Below are 20970 nucleotides of genomic sequence, written 5' to 3' on the forward strand. Positions count from 1 at the left end.
CAACTGCAATGTAATTATTTCAGTGATTGATGAGAGATACCTAGCAGTCAGATCAAACCCAGAACAGCAGAGGACATAATGTAGCGGAAAAGGATCTTGTATCCACCCGAAACAAGAGAAGTTGCTTTAATGCTAAATTGAAAAGCAATTCTGACAGAACAGCACCTTCAGCAATGCACTTAAGCAGCTCAACTAGATTCTGAACCCACAAACAAAAGAATACAAACCAGGTTTGTGCTATCACACAGAACATTTGGTGTACAAGTGACAATGTGGGGACAGATATGTAGCATCAGTGTGTGCTGGCCTAATAGCCATTTACTTAATGCAAGATCAATTGAATACTCCAAACTAATATATAGAGGCTTATTCTACATTTTATTGTGTGCAGAAATACAAGATATTTTACATTAACAGGTTTATTTTACACATGCTTTACAGAATGTACACAAGAATCAAATATACAGAAGGATAGATTCTGGTCAACACAAGTTGCACACAGCATCTGCAGAAGATTCACAGCGCAGTCCCTTAAGAATGGATTCATACCTTAGTAGCTAGGAAGATGGTTCAAAGAGTCATAGCATAGAACATGTAGTGATAATTCACAGAATAGCATTTGCAAAGGCTCATAGCAGTGGGTTTACAGAGGAGTACTTTAAAGAAAAAGCAAACAATTTTAAAATTCTGTTTGTATCAGGTACTGCTTGCACCACAAAATAATTATGGTGGTTTTGCTCCAGAGAACTGGCACGAGGGAGCTGAGACTTTTTGTCCTGCATGCAACTCTTCTTTATTCATTGCCATTCACCAAATTCACAGCCAACATATTTTTAAAGATCTTTATTTGATATCCTCTATTAGCTCCACCATGTTTTTTTTCCCCCTGAACTCCAGCATGCTTTTGCATCTTCCCATGATCAGCACGCAAGCCATCCCTCCCTCCTCCTACGATTATAGCAAGTTTAATTTGGCAATGAGAACTGGACTCAACTGTTAACCCTTGCCCCAAAGCATCATCTCGAATACGACCAATGTAATTCTGCCTGGTATTCAGAGGTCAAAGCAGCAATATCCCAACCTTTAGTTTTAGCTTTTTGTTTGGTGGGGGTGGAACTAGTCAGTCTGGTTACAAATAACCAATGTCTCACAAAAATATACTCCATAAAACAGACATGAAGATGAAATGAGATACAAAACCAAAATACATTTAGAGCAACAGCTGTTTAGAGGCAAATATAACTTGAGCAACAGTAAATTTTTGGACGTTAACATGAAAGAAAATCCACTTGAAAAAACTGATCTTCTGAGTTTAAGCTCTGTCATGCTGGGATGGGGGGGGGGGGGGGGGGGGGGAATAGGGACCAAATGCAGGGGAAAAAAATAGTCTACCTCAGAATGCCAACAAGCAACTTGGCCTCACCAGGTTGATTTCAGAAAACAAGACATCTTATGAGAGATAGAATAGTGGGAGACAATACTCATTGGAGTTTAGAAGAATTGGGAGTGGTGGGGAAGAATCTTCTAAAGATGTATTCCTTTCATTATTGAAAGATTAGATGCAGGGAATTTGTGTCCCAATGGCAGGTAAGACTAGAACTAAAGGGAGTTTCGTCAAGATTCAGGAGAGAGTAGATTTAATAGAGATGAGGAACTGCTTTTTCTAGAGAGTAATTAATCTGTGGAATTCTCTGACCAAGGAGACAGTCTAGGCAGTCTCATATAATGTACTTAACACAAAGAATTTTGGAATTGAGGGTTTATGGGTAAGTGGAGCAGAGTCAACAGATCGATCAGCCATGTTCTTACTGAATGACAGTTGTGTTGGGGGTGGGGGTGGATCACAGAGGTGTCATCCAAAAGGGTCAGGAACTATACATATATTTTAAGTGGGGGGGGGAGAAAAATCATGATTAGACTCAATAGCATAAACACCATGATTCAACATTTAATATCATCCGATGACTGCACCAGATCTCTACTGACCAGACAAGACACAATGGACATCCAATGAGGAGGAGCTTGAAATGGGCAGTCTCCTCACCACAAGATCTAGACAACTAGAAATCAAAAGAAAGTCAGAAGGAAAGACTTGGAGGTTTGGTCTAATGTAATAACCCAAAATTAAATGAAACCAAATCCTTGTGGTCAGGAAATTAAAAACCAAGTTTCAGGCAGAAAATGAAATGCTAAAAATGTTGAAAACCTGAAACACCTTGGAAACACTCAGCAGGTCAAGTAGCATCTTCAGAGACAGGAAAAACATTATTTTCTCAGGCTAGATTCAGCCTGACCACGTGACTTAAAGTGGCAGAGTTCATTGTAGTTTTCACACTTGGGTTTATTGATTACTATCAAGACTGGATGGCATGGCTAGCATAGCAATGAATGCAATGCTGTTACAATGCCAGCAAGTAGGACAGGGTTTGAATTTGTACATTCTTCCACACCTACATGGGTTTTCCCTGGGGGCTCCAGTTTCCTCACGCTCCAATACAAAAATCGGGGATTGTAAGTCAATTAGGTGTGATTGGGCGGCACAGGCTGAAAGGGCTAAATTAAAAAATTTAAGATGAACACAGACAGGGTGCATGCAGATAGCTTCTCTCTGAATGCAAGCCAAGCTGGTAAACTGCTCAGGAAGAGTCTGTATTGTTGAATGTCCTTAGACAAGCGACATTAAGAACTTGGGAAGGGCCTTCATTTAATGGGCACAAATACTACAAGTTGCTACCATGATATATTTGAGGAGCTCAGAAGAGATTCTGACTAGCAAAACTAGTTAAGAACCCAAGGTATAACGGAAGAGGAAAAGCTGTTCGAAATTGAGCAGGAGACTTGCCTGAAACATTATGCACAGACCCTTTGAGGCTCAGTGACCGGTTTTGTTTGTAATAAAATTCTATGCAAGATTTCTCAGAGTGAAGTTAATCGTAAGTAATGAATAACAGGAAAACATGTTACCAACTGTTCAATTCATCAGTAGCCATAATAGGCTTAGGAATTGAACGCTTAAATAATAATTCACTACAATGAATCACTGGGTCTTAAAACAATCCTTCACACCAATGAAATAAATCTGAGTATACAGTCTGCTGAAAAACCCAGAACATATAAATCTGTAGTTCATGATTTCTGTTCATTGTTGATTGAAAAACCAAGAAGGGCAGAATTTTAACAAAGTACCATTTCTTTCTTTTATCTCCAGTCATGATTCAGAAACAGCAAAAATGCAGAAATAAATGTGTGGTAATGCCACATTAGTAAGCTACAATTCCAAAACGGACTGGAAATTTACTGGATTACACACTCACACAGTGAATAAGGGTACCTATAAGCAAAGTAGAGCTCGAATCATTCGATGTAATAGCAGCCAGCATTGGCTATCCAGAGAACAAATTCAAATCCCAACATGGTTGTTCAGAATTAAATGTTGTCTCAGCCTGGCAAAGATGAAAGTTACAAAAACTCCAGATGAGATAAGGGCCCCAATCAGAAATCTTGACTGACCAGTTCTCTCCATGGATGTTGCCTGACCTTCCGAGTTCCTCCAACTGCTCATCAGTAAACATTACATGGAACAGTTTTTAATGCCAGGGAAAAAAAAAAACAATGTTCTTGAAACAGAAACCTGCTGTCCGAGGTGTTGAGTCTACAACATCCTATTGATATGTAAGGAACCAGTCACTGACGATCATGGATACCACTTTCACATACCAGTATTTTATTCAGCAAATTGAGAATGAGTAACACAAAAAAAAGTTGATGTACTGGAGGAACTCACCAGGTCGAGCAGCAATGGGGGAAAGGAACTGGTGACATATCAGATTGAAACCCTTCTTGAAGGTTTTTAAACTGAAGTCTTGTCAACTTTTTTCTCCCCTGCTGATACTCCTTGACCAGTTTGTTTTTTTTTTAAATTCCAAGCAGATGGGTTTTTGCTCCAGATTCCAGCATTAATAGTCTCGTCTCCAGTGGAATTGAAGATGTTAATTCCAGTTATGTGTCATGACCCATACCAATTCTCAGTGAAAGTACTCAAACCCACAATTACAAAACAGTACAAGGCTTTGAACTCAAGTGTACTTGAATACTTAGATGATACATATATATTTATAAAAGTTATAAATTCAAGAGTCAGTCTATAACAAAGATTCCAAAAGAAAGAATATTGACAAGGGGTTTGTTTTAGGAGTTAGATAGAATGTATTTTTCTAACCCCCCCCCCCCCGGAAAGTTTTTTCCCCACTGGAAACCTATAAGGGATTACAATAGGCCAAAATAACATATACATGATTATTATTGAACCAAAGGCTGCACAGCAATTGAATGCACTAGAGCATTCCATGTTTGCCACTCACTTCCAGGAAGTTGTTCCAAATCTGATCTTGAATAGTTGAGAATAACCCGGAGCCTTGAACCTATAAGCCATTTTAATCCAAGTTTGCAGTTTCAACAGTACAGCCATGCGACAAGTCAAAGATGACTCCACCCATTCTATGCACCACGGCTGTTCCAGGCCAAAAATGTGTTGTTCCCCAAATTTTCCGTGCAAGATGGAAAACTAATTGCCATGTGATAGTGTTTACTGTGAATGGAGTGTTGCAATTTCTTGAAATTTGTATGATACACAAGATTAGTAAAGCCTGCTCCACCACAAATCTGACATCATATGAAAGGAAAAAAAAAACCCACATTTCAAGCAATATGTTCATCAATCAATTATAATCAATTTGGTTATAACCAGTACAGTGTGTCAATGTCTACACCTCAAGAGGAAAGAAAATATTCTTTCAGCTTCCTTTCTGACTTATTGCTATTGTATTGGCAAAACTTTTTAAAATCTAATTTGATAACAGCTACAGGGCAGCAAACCCAACAACCATGTTTTGCAAAATTCAGACAGGAAAATATCCACTCACTCCTTTTGACATTGAGAATGTCTAAATACTGTAGTGTGGTCAACATGATATTAGTAGCATTTCAGCACACAGTATTCACATGAACTGTAAAACACGCAGTACCCACACAATACTAGATCACGTATGAAGACGGAGCTGAAGAACATCAGTATTGTCTGTTAATATCAGAAAATTTTGACAGGGATGAATTAAGTGTCACATGAAAGACCATTGTTAATGAAAATAAAATGGCTTGAGGATCAAGTTTTCTGCTGATGTTCTCTTCCCCCCCCCCCCCCCATCCCAACAAGGCAAATTCCATTTTCTTTTTGCAATTCAGGAAGTTTACCAACATTTTAAGGATCTGTATTTCCAGTTGTTTTCTTTGCCTACAAATGGTACTAGTGTGTATGCACGAACAGTTATTAACACTATTTGTAACTGGCACCGAGGGGAAAAAAAATGCAGTTGGAAAACATATTTCTGTCACCTCTTTCAAAGATTCTTTAAGTGGACAGCAAAGAAGATATGTGGGGGCTCAAACATACACATCTCGTGTATTTGGCCTCAGTGTCAGCGCTTTGAGGTAGTGGGAGAAGTTCCGCTGCTCAGAGTACTGATAATGTGTTTGTACTTGTTGCATTAATGATCTACGTGGTGGCCCCATAGGTCTGTACAGCTAGAGTCCTCTCGTTGTCAACACTCTGCTCAGAGGCTTTTTGGGTTGGCCGGTTATTGGCTGTAGAGGGTTCAGATCCATTCTCTGCTTCATCTTCACCTTCCATGTGGGGGTGTGAATTCTTATGGACATTCACTGGTTGATGCAAATAACGTGGGTATGTGTGCAGTCCTGAATCTGCATTCAAACCCCGTGAAGGCCGAGAGCATGATTCTAATTTTAAATACAAATAACAGTGAAATAGCACATGGTAAATAATATAAAAAGACAAGCAACATTAGCTCAATATTCTTAACAAAAGAAAGAGGAGGAAACCATTCACCCCTTTTAACTGCTTTGTTTTTCATTTAATGGCTGATGTAGATTACACATACACATCTTGTTTTGTAACCATAAATATCTCCATCCCCAACCACAAAAAAGCAATTTTAGTCTTGCAAATGTAGGTCTATCCTCAGTTTCTAGTGTTTTTTGAGGGAGGAAGTGAACATCCAACGTAGGCAACAATAGAAATTAAACCATCAACAAAAAAAAACCACGCAGCCAGGAATAAAACCATATGCCAATGGGTACACAAAGGGAAAATGAACAGAGATCATAAAAAGATCTGAATGACTGATGAATGGTTAAGCCATTTCACGCTGTGAAAAGTAAACTTGAAGCGAAACCTGGCGGCGGGTGATCTTGGCTGTAAAAGAAACAAACAACTCTGCCAAACAGAAAACATGCTCACAGAATAACTGCAGCTTCAAAATTAGGAATACCCAGCAACACAAAAAAGGTGGATTTAACTAGGTTGGGAAACTGGTTTCTCCTTTACACCATGGGATCGATTGATCTTAAACCATCACGTTTTGCACAGAATGAACCAGTTGGAGGCACAGATGCAGTTGGACTCTCAATACAAGTGCCAGATAAGATTTGAGGAATATTTCCAACATTTTTGTTTCTACTTCTGGCATTTAAAAAAAATCCTTTAAGGTGGCAGTTTCTCTTAACCATGTTTATTGCAAGATGAAGGGTCTAATAAGAATTAAATGTTTATGATTTTGATTTCTTGATATTCTACAAACTATGTATTTATGGAGGACAGAAAGGTACTTACCCTTGCAATGCTGCTGAGTCACAGTTGGATTGCATATCCTGTCGTGGTTTGTCAGGTAAACAGACATGTCAGCTTCTGTGATCAGTCTGTCCATGGCTGCGCCTCCATGCTGACTATGCACTGTAAAGCTGTCTTTTGGAAATTGTCCCACACTGCTTGTTACAGTGTGTTCAAGAGGATCCTCCTCTCCAAGGAATGTATAAGGACAGTACTCTCTATTCTTTGCATACATGTTAGTGTTGTCGTAACAGTCTGAACAAATCACCAATGGTCCAGAACCACCTGAAAGAACAGAATTTACAGTTTAAAAAACTAACTTTCTGGAGATAGAATATTTCTGTGTATTCTTTGAACTAAAATGATCTATATTTAACCCATAATCTTGCGATTTTCAGAGGTAATCTATACAAAATGAATCATCGTGAAACATTTACAACTGCTACTACATACTGCAGCAGATGTCCATTTAAAATTTCTGGCCTTGTACCTTATCTTTAGTTCTTAATATTACTTTGACTCCATATCCTTTTCTTGCTCTCTTTGGAATAAGTGGGCCAACTAGTTCGATACTGACTGCTTAACAATCCCATGTAGTTTCCCCTCACCTCCGTCATCACGAGAAGGGCCATATTACTGAGATGGAAAGATGCTGTACCTCCGACTCGCATTCAATGATTGTCTGATGTGATGGCATGTTTGACTTTAGGAAAATATTAGATGTTCCACTATTGAAACGAATCTTAACTTTGTTTCTTTACGGCGTTCCTTTCTCAATTATTTTTAAATTTTGTAAGATTAGTTTGTTTCTGGTTTTTGGCCCCATTATTTACCTTTTATTGTTAGTAATGGACTAAATGTGTTAAGCCAGTAGCCTTCAAAGGGAGGGAATTGATAATTAATATAGTATAATGTAACGTAGGTAGGTTTCAATATATTTTTATTACTATACAAGATTTGTTAAATTTCATTGTCATATACCCATGAAACATTTATTTGATGAAACCAATAAAAATATTGTAAAAGAACATTTCTGGCCCCAAGAATTCTTCTTGGGGTGTTGGGCAATATAAGAATGAGGTTTAACGTCATGAACATGACATAAAATTTGTTGTTTTGCAGCAGTAGTATTGTGCATTATAGGTGTTAAATTGCTCTAAATTACAATGCTGTAAATTCAAGATTTAAAAAAAGAATTAGTGCATAAAAGAGAAAAAGCTAAGTAGTGTCCATAGGTTCAATGGACGTTCAGAAATTGCATGCATGGTGGAAGGGAAGAAGCTGTTTTTGTAACTTTGAGTGTGCGTCTTCAGGCTCATCCACCTCCTTCCTGATAGTAGCAATGTGAAGAGGGGATGGCCTGGGTGGTGGAGGACCTTGAGGATAGAGGCTGACATGTCTTGTGGATATCCTAGATGGAGTGAAGACTGGTGCCCGTGATGTCACAGGCCAAGTTAACAACCCTCTGGAGCTGGCACCTCTATACCAGACAGCGATGCAACCAGAGAGAATGCTCTCCACGGTACAACTGTCTAGGTTTTTGAGTCTTTGGTGACCCTATCGAATCTCCAAACTGCTCACAAATGTAGCCGCTGGCAAACCTTCCTCATGATTGCATCAACATGGAGGCTCCAGGACATGTCCTCAGATACGATGACATCTAGGAATTTGAAGTTCTTGACCTCTTCCACTGCTGACCCCTCTGAGGATTGGTATGCGTTCTCCTGGTTTGCCTTTCCTGAACTCCACAATTAATTGCTTAGTTTTGCTCAGGTTGTTGCTGCTACAGCACTCAAATAGCTGATCTATCTCACACCTGTACGCTTCCTCATTGATTCAGCTAAACAGCAGTGATGTCATTGGCAAATTCATAGTTAGAATGTGAGTGTTGTGACAAGCCTCAGTCATGGCTGTAGAAGGAGTAGATCAGTGGGCTAAGTGTGCATCCCTGATGGTTGTAGGCAAATACTTAAACACAAAACTGCATGGCTGCTGCTCACATCATTGCTCTTTATGGGAATATGCAGTCTGCAAATTTCCTGGATGTTCAACCAAATGCAACCACACCTACAATAAAAGTTCTTTGTGGATCGTAAGGCATCAAAAATGCAAAATACAAATACAAAATTAATTTTCTAAAGCAACTTTCAATGATGAATTACTCTGTTTTGCCAGCACTGTTTAAGAAAGTTTCTTGCTCCTCCATTGTACTATAGAAATCTTGTATAGTCAAAACTTATTTCAATATCTCATTCAAAAGAGAGTTTTCAAGTGCAAGGAAAGACTAAATTATATACTTGAGCAAGAATGAACTTACTGATTGTAAACCAGATTGGGATTATTGGCCCAAAAAGGCCCAGGATGACGCAAAGAAAGAAATAACATCTGACACCAAATCTGAAATCAATCCTATTTACTAGGATTAATGGCCTTTCCTTACACTAAATTTCATTTCAAAGTCTGTACAAAGGAAGATTAGTATTCACCTTAATGCCTGTGATACGTACCTGTGTTGGCCTGCTGGGCAAGCCCTTCATGAGGCTCACTTGGATGGAAACTGCTTCTGCCTGCATACAAGGAACCTATTCTTCCATGCAGATTGTTTGCAAGTGGTGTGGTCAGAAGGTCTGCATCAGTTTCACTCCCAGTGTCTACATAGCAAAAACCTATTGGGAAACCATAACATTTCAGAATGAAAATACAAAAGTAGGAGATGGATGTGCATTTGAGAATGACAACAAATAAGGTCCAAGAATATGCCCACTTTCAGAGTAAACTGAGGTAATTGAGTAAACCTCCTGGAGACCCAGAATGTATTACCTGACATGTCTAATTAGTTTGTTCCCACACATCCTCAATCTCATGTCCCAGTGACCAACATTATTTGTCATTTTAATTTTTATTAGGGGTGGCACAGTTAGCATATAGCTGTTGGTACAATGCTAGTACAGCACCAATGACCCGGATTTGAATTTAGTACTGTCTGCAAGGAGTTTGTATGTTCTCTCCGTGTCTGTGTGGGTTTCCTCTGGGCGCTCTGTGGTTTCCTCCCACCTTTCAGAACTTTTAGGGACTGGGCAGATCCATGGCAAATGCACTACAATGTGGATAAATGTGAGGTTATCCACTTTGGTAATACAAACCGGAGGGCAGATTCCTATTTGAATGGCAATAGATTAAGAGATGGAGAAGTGCAGAGAGACCGAGGGGTACTTGTACACCAGTCTCTGAAGGCGAGTATGCAAGTACAGCAGGCAGTTAAAAAGGCAAATGGTATGTTGGCCTTCATATCAAGAGGGTTTGAGTATAGGAACAAGGATACCTTACTGCAGCTGTACAAGGCCTTGGTGAGACCCCACCTGGAGTATTATGTGCAGTTTTGGCCACCTTATCTAAGGAAGGATGTTCTTGCAATGGGGGAGTGCAGAGGTAATTCACCAGGCTGATACCTGGAATGGCAGGAATGACTTATGAGGAAAGATTGCGCAAATTGGGATTGTACTCGCTGGAGTTTAAAAGATTGAGAGGGGATCTCATAGAGACATAAAATTCTGGCAGGATTGGACAGAATGGATGCAGATGGGATGTTTCCAGTGATGGGAAAATCCAGAACTCGGGGCCATGGTTTGAGGATAATAGGCAAACCATTTAGGACCGAGATGAGGAAGAATTTCTTTTCCCAGAGGGTGGTGAATCTGTGGAATTCATTGCCACAGAGGGCAGTAGAGGCACGTTCATTAAATATATTTAAGAAGGAATTAGATCTATTTCTTCAGTATAAGGGTATTAAAGGTTACGGAGAGAAGGCGGGGACGGGGTACTGAACTTTAAGATCAGCCATGATCTCATTGAATGGCAGAGCAGGCTCGAAGGGTCAAATGACCTACTCCTGCTCCTATCTTCTACGTTTTCTAGGTTAATTGAGCAGCGCGGGCTCATGGGCCTGAACTCATGGGGTATTTCTAAATTTAAAAAAAATTTTTTAAATGTTTTGAAATTAGCATCTAATAAGACTAAAACAATGGCTCGCATGGGGTGTAAAGATAGCACAAAACAGCAGTGTTAACTGAATGACCTACCTGTGTTGTAAATTCTGTGCAAAAACCAGTCACTCTAGCTTAATTACAAACTGAAAGATCTCCACTGTTCAAAATACAGGCCACAGCAAAACTATAGGTTCAGACTTTCTTTTGGAAAATGGTGCAACTCCTTTATACCGAGAAGTCAATTGTTTCACTTTTGACAACTCATAGTGAACATCACATCCTATTCTCACTCTTATCTTTCTCTAAAGAGATGTTCAAATACTTCAACAACTCACCTATTTTACATCTTCACTTTCACTGATTTTTTTTCTAGCATCTAAACCAATTATACCTTGTACATAAAAAATTACTTTATTTTAAGGCCAGGAATCAGGCTCCTCTTCTTCCACCACCTGCCTACACAAAGTATGCATCAAGGCAAGCCAAGCTCAATACTCCAATAAAGTTGTTGTGGAAAAGCAGGAACAACTTTGCTGACCCTCATTTCCTTTGTGTGTGCAGCCATGTGCAGTGGATGCCATAAGCTGTTGATGACTTCCAGCTTCAGAGTTGCTATAGCCTTCCTGAGGTTCAGACAGAGTTCCTTGAGAAGAAAGGTAACTTGGGATGTCAGCAGGTAAATTCATTTCATCTGTGGAAACAGAACAAAGTAGCATTCATTGATAGAACCACAGACAAGTGTGTAGTAATCACTTTATCTTCAACACCTCAAGCCAATCCGATTGCAAAGGTTGCTCTTAACCACACACACACATAAATATTAAATATTCTTTTGAAGAACTGGACGTGATTTTCAGATTCAGATCAAATCCACAATCTTATTTTACACGAGACACTCATTTCATGCAGAAAATTAAGGCCCAATTCTGGACTTCAGGTGAAATAGGGTGAGACAGGGATAATTAGACCGAGATTGGAAAATTAACGATGAAATGTGGAGTGGTCTTCAGCAGCTGGAAAGGAATGGGACATTACAATCACAAACACAGATTCTTTTCCTGGTGAACCATACAATGTCTATTCATGACGTAACAATTCTGAAGGCTTTTTAAACGAAAACATCTGGATGCACAGCCTAGTTTTCATAATAAAGCTTATATTTACAAGGATTCATATTTGCAGTTACATCTTCATATCTGGAGGATCTGAAGCACACCCATTGCAGGAAGGTGTCATGCATTGGGATTATTTATCTTAATTCTGAGCAACATTTCGGAAGTCTACATTTCACAAGATACAGTTTTCTGTTAAATCTGTCCTACCTGTATGTGTGATGCTGTAATCCTCACTCTTTCGTCTCATGTGGTATATAACAATCACCCACACTAGAGATGTGCCAACCACACAGACCACAACAACAATAATAACAATCCCAATGGTTGTCCATCCATCTTCTTCGAACACTGAGCCCTTCTGCATGGAGTTACAGTTCGAAGTTGGAATCACTTTCAGGTAAATGTGACCTCGCTCAGTCCCAAGTGTGTTAGACATGACACAGGTGTACTTCCCAATGTCCTCTGGGCCAGCATCCACAATGATGAGAAGCTGGTTGGCAGCAGCAAAGAAATGTCTCTCAGTTACGATTAGTGGGCCATCATCTTTTGTCCAGTTCACTCGTGGTATGGGGCTGCCTCCAGCGATACATTGCAAAACAGCAGTTTCCCCTCTGGCTACAGTCCGATCTTCCAATGGTCGCATAAATGAAGGAGTTTCTGTGAATGGTGGCAACCGTAAGGTTTGGGAAAGGAATGGGGAAAAAGAGGAGAGCAAATTAATCCACCTTGGAAATTTAGACCAGACAGGTGAACTGTTTCAAACACCTCAAGTGAAAAATATTACAGCTTTAAAATTTAAATTGTCATTGCAGCGAACAGAAGTATAATAGATATCATCATTCAGAGCCATAACCTGTAGTTCAATATGTGGTGCTGAGAGATGGGAAGGTTCCACGTGGTTTTGGAAAAATAATGATGCTTCACCATCAAATGAACTTGGTTTGATTAGTTGTATACATCAAAATCTATCAAACGATCATAGCTATAATAAATTAACATCCAAAGAGGCAAAATAAGTCTTCACTTAACAGGCACCACCATCCATCAGAACAGAATCTAATCTTGGATTGCTTAACACAACAAATGACATTCTAAATTGCCACACATGTCCCATGCCATACCATACACTCAAATGTTACATAAAAGCCAACTTCTTACCTAGGACAGTGAGAGTAGCGTTTGCCGAAATGCCTCCTGCTGCATTTTGCGCCATACAGCTGTACATGCCCATATCTTCGATTTTAACATTTGCAATGAAGAAGACATCATCCTCTGGCATGACATGCATACGCCTCTCCCGTGCTGCAGGAAAGTCAGTGCCACCATCTTTCTGCCAAGCAATCTGTGGTATAGGGTGGCCCCCTGCTGCACATTCCAGCCGAGCCATTGCTCCTGTCCGGATTGTCAAATCCATGGGGGTTTTCATAAACGAGGGCAGTTCTACAAGGAACAAAACAATGAATAGCATACCTTGCATTTTTACAAATATCTTCCAAATAATAACCAAAAACATTGCCCAGGAGTTAAGATGACAGCGTAATACAATAAACGACAAATAAATATTGGCAAAGGGCTACAATTTTGGCATGGGAGGATGACTGGAGAGTTTAGTACCTAAAGCAGCCAAACGGCAATGGGAAGGGAAGTGAAAATAAATGCACACAAGGGCTGAAATAAGAACACAATGCTCTCAAAATTGTTAAGTAGGTTGCAATTATAATGAAAGAGACTGCATAAATTATGGAGGGATGTTCTTTTAATATTTCCAATTACAGAAACATTCAGTGCAACATCACAATTACATGTTTGCAATGAAGTGCATCAACAAAAACCTAAAGTTGCATAAAATGAGAATGTTGTATCGAGGCAGAGTGAGTGGGTAACTCTCCCGTCCATTAAGCCCGAGGAGCTTTTTATTTTGTGCCAATTGTTTGTATGCCATTCATTGCATCTTTCTGTAGAAGTTATTCTTTCTACCTGGACAGCAAAGATGCATACATCAGAATACTCTTTATTGTCAATAGTTTGAAAACGAATCGGCAAACTCCACAAGACCTGGACCTCAATACCCCACTGGATCTCGAGATCCCAGCCAGTGTAGATTGGCAAAAACATCTTCTCCACAATCTCCAACAGCACCGGAGGACCACAGGGCTGCATATTTAGCCCCCTTCTCTACTTGTTTTACACCAATGACTCTGTTGCTCGAGACAACATCATATACAAGATTACTGACGATACCACCATAGTGGGGTGTATAAAAGGAGGCGATGAGTCAACACACAGAGGGTGGTTGAACACTTGGCTGAATGGTATGCTAACAAACTCTCATTCAATGTCACCAAACCAGGGAGCTGATTGATGATTTTAGGAAAGGAAAACCAGAGGTGTATGTTTCAGTAATCATTGGATAAAGAGGTGGGTCAGTAATTTTAAATTCCTAGGGGGTCACTATCTCAGAGGACCCGTCCTAGGCCTATCACATTAATGCCATTGTGAAAGAAGCATGTCAGCACTTCTATATCCCGAGGATTTTGCAGAGGTTTGGTACGTCACTGGAAAGCTTGGTAAAGATCTACAGATATGCAGTGGAAAGTGTGATGAGCAGTCACATCATGGCCAGTGTGGGGACACCAATACCTGAGTGAAAAATCCTGCAAAGGTATCACAGGCAAAACTTTCCCCACCATTGAGAACATTTATGCAGAACGTTGCTGTCGGATCCTCACTATCCAGGACATACTTCTAATGCTGCTGCCAAAAGGATGCATAGGACTTGTACCTCCAGGTTCAGGAATAGTTTCAACTCCCCCAACTATCAGACTCCTTTACAGGACTTGTACTTGCTAATTATTTATTATGGTATATTTATACTTCTGTATTTGCGCAGTTTGTTTACACTTCTTGGAGTACAGTTTAGTTACCAGTAATTAGAAATTCTGCCTGGCCTGCAGAAAGAGAATCAGGGTTGCAAGTGTTGACATGCATGCATTTTGACAATATAGTTGAACTTTGATTGGTAGAAGTTGCTGTAGCTTCTACTACATAATCTGTTTCCTCCTTTCATTTAAAAGGAATTCCAAAACAGATTTTTCTGTAGTCAATTTGAAATCAAACATGTTCTTCCCTGCTTACACGTTATTGGCACACTGCATTGTCAACAGATATTTAAGCTACAACTGAAATGTTCCACTTGATGGCTCTCTGGCTGCAAAGCATAGGGAACAAGCCAGAGTAACCCAAAAGTAATTTTTTGAGATGGTGCTCTCTACTGGTATACAGGGACATTACACTCTCTATTCTTTCCATCCAAATATTCCAATACCTGAAAATTGATTATCAGAGTTTTTTTTTAAATTAAAGCATAATTTTGGACTGTGGTATGAGCTTTTGTTTTTGGGGTTGAGAGGTCAGCTGAGATATTATTTATCTTTCTGCTTCAAAAGTCATATTCTAATCTAGCTTTTTTCATTTCCATTAAAAAAAAAATCACACCAGCAATTAATGACAGCTACTCAAATAAATCTGCCAGATTGCAAATGTTTCCTCTGGGCAGCAGTTGTGGACAGGGAGTAAGGATGCGATTACAGTGGAAGGTTTGTACAGATCACTTCCATTAAAATGAACCATAGACACTAGCTCTCTGTCTTTCTTGCTCCATTTTATTTATCTTGAAATATGGTTTATTAAAAATGTTTACATCGTGACGCTGCTGCAAAACAACGAATTTCGTGACATGTTCATGACAATAAATTCTGATTCTGAATATGGGCATACGAATTTATAATGAAAAAAATTAATGGAAATGATGCGAGGAATTGTCTGTAAATAACCCAAACAATTTCATGATAAGAAATTATGGCTGTAGTCATCACCTTATTTGTTCTCTTATTATTGTACCAGAGAAGTTTGAAAAGTAATTGTACTATACTCCAAAATTCTAGCTAACAACAGACTATATCCACATCTCTTCCTACTTCACTAAAATACACATACCATTCACAGTAAGTTTTGCCTTGTTGGAATAGTTTGAACCAAAGTAATTCGTGACAACACACTGGTAGCGCCCCTCATCTGTAAAGTTGATGTTCCGAAGTTGCAGTACAGTGGTGTATTCAATGAATTCACCATCTTTCTCGCGCAGGCTGGAGAAATTCTGAATCTCGGCATCATATAGCAACTCACTGTCCTTCCTCCATGCAGCTGCCATGGGAGAGTCGCTGCTGCTTCCGGCTTTACAGGTGAAGCTGATGTTCATTCCCCTCAGTGCCACAGTGGTTTCAGGATGGATGGTGATCACCGGTTTTGGGAAATCATCTACAGAATGAAAAACATCAAGAACTAGGCCATGATACACAAACTTAATCACAAGAGTTTGATAGAACTGGACTACGGCATTCATGAATAATTCTATTAGGTCCCGCTTTTCTTTCTGCTCCTAACGATTGCTTGACAATCTGTGTTAAAAGCAAAAGTTAAATGCTCCAATAGTAAATTAAAACAAGAATTCAATGCTAAAAGTCACACTCAATTAATTGGAATTAAACAATATCAAATGAATAACAGCCAAGTAATTCCCTCCAAAAATCAAATCTGTCCCCAAATACTAAATAAATTTTTAAAAATCTCATTATTCATTCATTTTTTATTTTAATGAGACTGAAAACTATCAAAATAGCTAAACTTCCAACTAATCTAAAACTTTATAAATGCTAATAGATGTTTCTTCAAGACAAGGAATTTTATAAGGCAATTTCCAGTTCGAACATTAATATGGAGACAAAATAATGCAACACATGAACAACCAATTTATAATTCAGTAAGACAACCAATAAATTACTAACATAGCACTGCAAACATTGGCTCACAAAAGTTTCCTTTACTACTGTTCTTTCCCTCTGCCATCTCATCGTCCAAGTATTCAAAATCTATATTAAATATCATCATGTTTAAGGTGCCACTACAACTCCAGGGAATACATTTTATTCAGTGAAGGTTGAAACCCTGAAAACCACAGTCTGTATATTTTTCAAATATTATATCTCTTTAACAAGATCTTAAACTTAACCATCTCCAAATTTAAAACTGTAGGTTTACAGGAAACAAGGAGAATCCCACTGGAGTCTCCACCATATTTACCAGATAATTTGACCCTCACAATTTGAAACAAGCTGCATCCATTAGTGTTTAGCACTTTGTGATGACAAGGATCCTTAACTAATAGTAGGAATGGTATAGCAACCTTAATTTCTAAACTTGAAAATGCAAGGATAGTCTAATGAAACTTATTTTAATTGAGTGCACATTGGTATAACACCTTTCCTCATTAGTTCTCAGATTTATCAACGCAATAAGAGGGTAGATAAAAATGGTTGAAAATCCCAAAATTTATTTGGTTCTGGTTCCAAGATCACCAAGTCATTCTGTATGCACCTGAAAATGTTTAAATAAGAGTATAGAGCTAACAAATTGTATATTTAATTCCTAATTCGCTGACTTAAAGTTCATAACATTTGCTACTAATATATATTCCCAAGTTTCATTAAGAATCTATCACAATTGAGAGTAGAAAAATTTTGGGAGGATCTCAATCAGATATTAAATAAAATAACAGAAAACAATATACCAAAGAATCCAGAGATCTTTCTCCTAAGTAACATAAAAAATAAAGATATTGGAATTGACTTGGAGGATGCACAAAAAAGATTTGTTAAGATAGCCCTAGCTGTAGCAAAAAAATGTATTATGTCAACCTGGAAATTGGAAGATAATTTGAAAATACAACAATGGTATATAGAAATGAATAAATGTATTCCATTAGAAAAAATAACATATAGTTTAAGAAATAATATTGAAATATTCGAACAAGTATGGGAGCCTTACATTAAATACAATAGCGAAAACCTACCGGGAACAAACATTACCTAAGTTGATGGAAGGAGAAGAAAAGAAAAGAATGGACTCAGTAGAATTTCTGGTGTATTTTTGTTGAATGACAACATTGTCTGACTGAATTAATGCAACCTAGATTGTATAACTAAAATGGATGAGAGGGGGGGGGGATGGGGGGGTGGCTTGGGAGGAGGGAGGGGGGAGGGAGAAAAAGTCACTGTAAATGTGTGGAAAAGAAAAAGTGTGTATCATGGCTATTGTGATTTATGGTGTGAAAAATAAAAAATTTAAAAAAAAAAAAAAAAGAATCTATCACAATTACTGGGGCCTTTATTTAAAACTATTTCGTGCTGAATGCAAGGGTAAGAAAAACAATTTACCTTAAAATGAGATGAGGCAGTTTATTTAAATGTTGTATTTCCACAAATTAATAAATACAAATGATACAAACCACAAATGTAGTCCTCTACATCGACATTAAAGATGCTTTTTCCTGCTAGCCACACAGGATGAGCACACGTAGCAGTGACCATGTGCTGAAACTCTTTTTCCATTAGAAACTGAGGCAACCACTTCAACTGGCAATCACACAAAAGAGTGGACGTGTTCAGAACTCTGTGGATAGTAAAGAAAAATACCTTTTTGAACATCTAACAAACACATTTCATAGTAAACGTGAACCTCAGGATGATTTTCTTGGCAAAGAGCTCAAAGGAGTCAAGTTCAGGGAATGCTGTGACAGCAAAAGCCTCAATTTCTTTTTGAATCTCAGAAAAGGCTGTTCCACAAAAGAAATAGCAAACATACTACAACAGGAGTATTATATGAAAGGCCAAATGGCAGCAGCTAAACAATGGCTGTAATGTAAAGCAATTTAAAGTTCTCAGCAGAGAATATATTGAACATCTACAATTGGAAGTAACATTAACCAAGAAAGCTCAATGAAAGTACATGACCATTGTTTGTTTATATCTCATCCACGTGGGAGATGGGAAAGCAACAGCCATGCTAGCATTCGGTTTCATCATAATTTTCAGACATGTGGTTTATGATGAAAGATTCTCCATGGTTGTAAGTAATGGAGTTTGTGGTTAAAAGGCATGGGACAAGATAGGATCTGTGTCCCATCCGTTTCAAAGATTCAACTAATTTTTTTTTGTGTGTAAAGCATCAAGAGATACAGCAGCAATCCAGATAAACAAAGATGCACATCAGTCACAATCTAACAACTGGCATTGCAGGATTTGGGAGTTGAATCACTTCGTATGATTCTTGCATGAAAATGGGGCTTATTAAAGCTAATTATCCAGTTATTAAGTTTATCCAACCACACTGCAGCTAAAGTACCAGAAGCCTTGAAATAGTACAATTGCATCACCGGCACTTCATCTTGTTCGTGAACTGTAGAGTTGTATGAAACAGCATCTCAGAAACATAGCCTTCGTCACTCTCTCCACCATCTTTAGCACTAAAGATGGGCAATTCAATTATACGATTTGAACTCTTTCACAAGAACAAATTGCCTTGTGCTGACCTGCACCAACTTCCCATGACAGCAATGACTATTTATCCACTCTTTCAAAGCCATCCAGTTTACTGAAATCACTCATTTTCTAAATTATGCAGAGCCCCACCTTTCCTCATCCTACCTCGACATCCCATCTCCATACCAGTACCACTTTCCTGCATTTATTGACAACTACCAAACAATGCAACATTGTTACATGTGACTGAAGCGCATATTTATTGGGGGAAGAGGCTTCCTCATTAAATGAGCTCATGCAGTATTAAGAAGTGAGAACATTTTGAAATACTCACAACTCCTTAAGTTTCATTTGGGCAAAAGAATTTCCTTGAATTGACATTATGGCATTATTGCTCAGATCCCTAAAAGGAAGATAATAAAATTGCTGAAGTAGAAAGTAAAAGGAAAATGAATAGTTGCATAACAAAGCACCTCTCATACTTATGAAAGGGAGGTCATTGACATTTCATAGTCTGCATATACATCCTAAGGGAAAGTAAGTACTTAGTCTTCAGAGTTCGTGCCTGCTCACGTGAACAAACACATTTTATCTGAAAGGCCCCTAAACAATTTTCTCCAAGTTAACAGATTTTAACAAAATAGAGTCAATGAATCGTACAGACGGGAAACAAGGCCTTTGGTCCAGTATGTCTGTGACAACTAACATTTACAATAACTAATTTTATTCTCCCTATATTCCCATGCATTCCCCCTAGATACTACTCCACACTCACACACTAGGGGCAATTTACAGTGGCCAACCACCCTAGCTTTGAGATGTGGGAAGAAATCAGATCACCCAGAGGAAATCCATGCAGTTAAACAAAATGTGCAAACCTCACAGAGACTAACACCTTCAGAGATTTAACCTTGGTCACTGAAGTAGTGTCAACAGCTAGCTCTACTTGCTGTGTTACCCTATGTCTAATTTCCATTGCTTAAAAACTAAACAGACAGAAAATGTAGTACTCGGAGAGGAATGCTTCTGTGTGATTAATTCCATCTCTAAGCATGCATGGTTATTGCCAAAAAACATGGTTGCTTCAGGCCCATAAGATTAGCTGAAGTGGCACACCATTGTGTTCAGACCTCAATAAATGAGGTAGAAACAAGTAAATAACTCTTACTTGCAAAATTATTTAGTTAGTAGAATTAGAATGTTTCAATTTTAATATTTATGATATCCACACTTTAATTGGGATTGGATTTTGAGATTAGAAATTTATTTAAATATTTATACTTACAGGTATTCAAGGGTTACTAGTCCAGAAAATGCTTTACTTGTGATGGAAGTTATTTTGCTTCCCTGTAGAATCCTATATAAAAAAGAGGCAATTGACAGATGACAGTTAAAGGTGCTCTACAATAGTCATCTACACAGGTTAGCTGCTTTTTGTTCTCTTTTAAGTCACAATATGCATTTTAAACTACAATTCTTATTGCAGCTGCAGACACACAAATCCGTGAAAAGGCTGCAACAGAAGTTGGATGGATCTTGACAGATTACCAAATCTAATCAGCAGAAAAATATCAACAACAAACACATTGCTTGTTCCTCAAAGGCTATGCCTCAGACAGAGCAGCAAATTTGGCTATCACAATTGATTCTCACTGATATCTCTTTCAATCCTCAAACTCTAACTAGTGTTGTAATTTGGACATGTTAAGACCTTTAGCATAGATAGGTTCAAACCTTACGGAGGGCTCTTCAACTCAAAGAAAATATCTGTGGAACAAGGCATCAGACTATAAATTGAGGCATTAAACTAA

At 38.5% G+C, this 20970-nt stretch overlaps 1 protein-coding gene across 3 annotated transcripts in view; it reads right to left on the minus strand.

Moving 5' to 3' along the window:
• Window positions 1-359: 359 nt before the first annotated feature.
• Window positions 360-20970, minus strand: part of LOC138765128 (leucine-rich repeats and immunoglobulin-like domains protein 2) — a 62461-nt gene continuing 41850 nt past the window's right edge. For all 3 annotated transcript variants that reach the window (XM_069941921.1, XM_069941922.1, XM_069941923.1), the window contains 10 exons: window positions 20445-20516; window positions 19494-19562; window positions 18127-18290; window positions 15780-16100; window positions 12942-13223; window positions 11991-12440; window positions 11207-11359; window positions 9190-9348; window positions 6686-6967; window positions 360-5793 (listed from right to left, as the gene is read on the minus strand). In XM_069941921.1, the coding sequence (XP_069798022.1) occupies window positions 5552-5793; window positions 6686-6967; window positions 9190-9348; window positions 11207-11359; window positions 11991-12440; window positions 12942-13223; window positions 15780-16100; window positions 18127-18290; window positions 19494-19562; window positions 20445-20516 (2194 nt within the window). In that variant the 3' untranslated portion in view covers window positions 360-5551. The remainder of the gene's footprint in view (window positions 5794-6685; window positions 6968-9189; window positions 9349-11206; window positions 11360-11990; window positions 12441-12941; window positions 13224-15779; window positions 16101-18126; window positions 18291-19493; window positions 19563-20444; window positions 20517-20970) is intronic.

The sequence above is a fragment of the Narcine bancroftii genome, chromosome 5 (assembly GCF_036971445.1).
Source record: "Narcine bancroftii isolate sNarBan1 chromosome 5, sNarBan1.hap1, whole genome shotgun sequence".
Classification (NCBI taxonomy): domain Eukaryota; kingdom Metazoa; phylum Chordata; class Chondrichthyes; order Torpediniformes; family Narcinidae; genus Narcine; species Narcine bancroftii.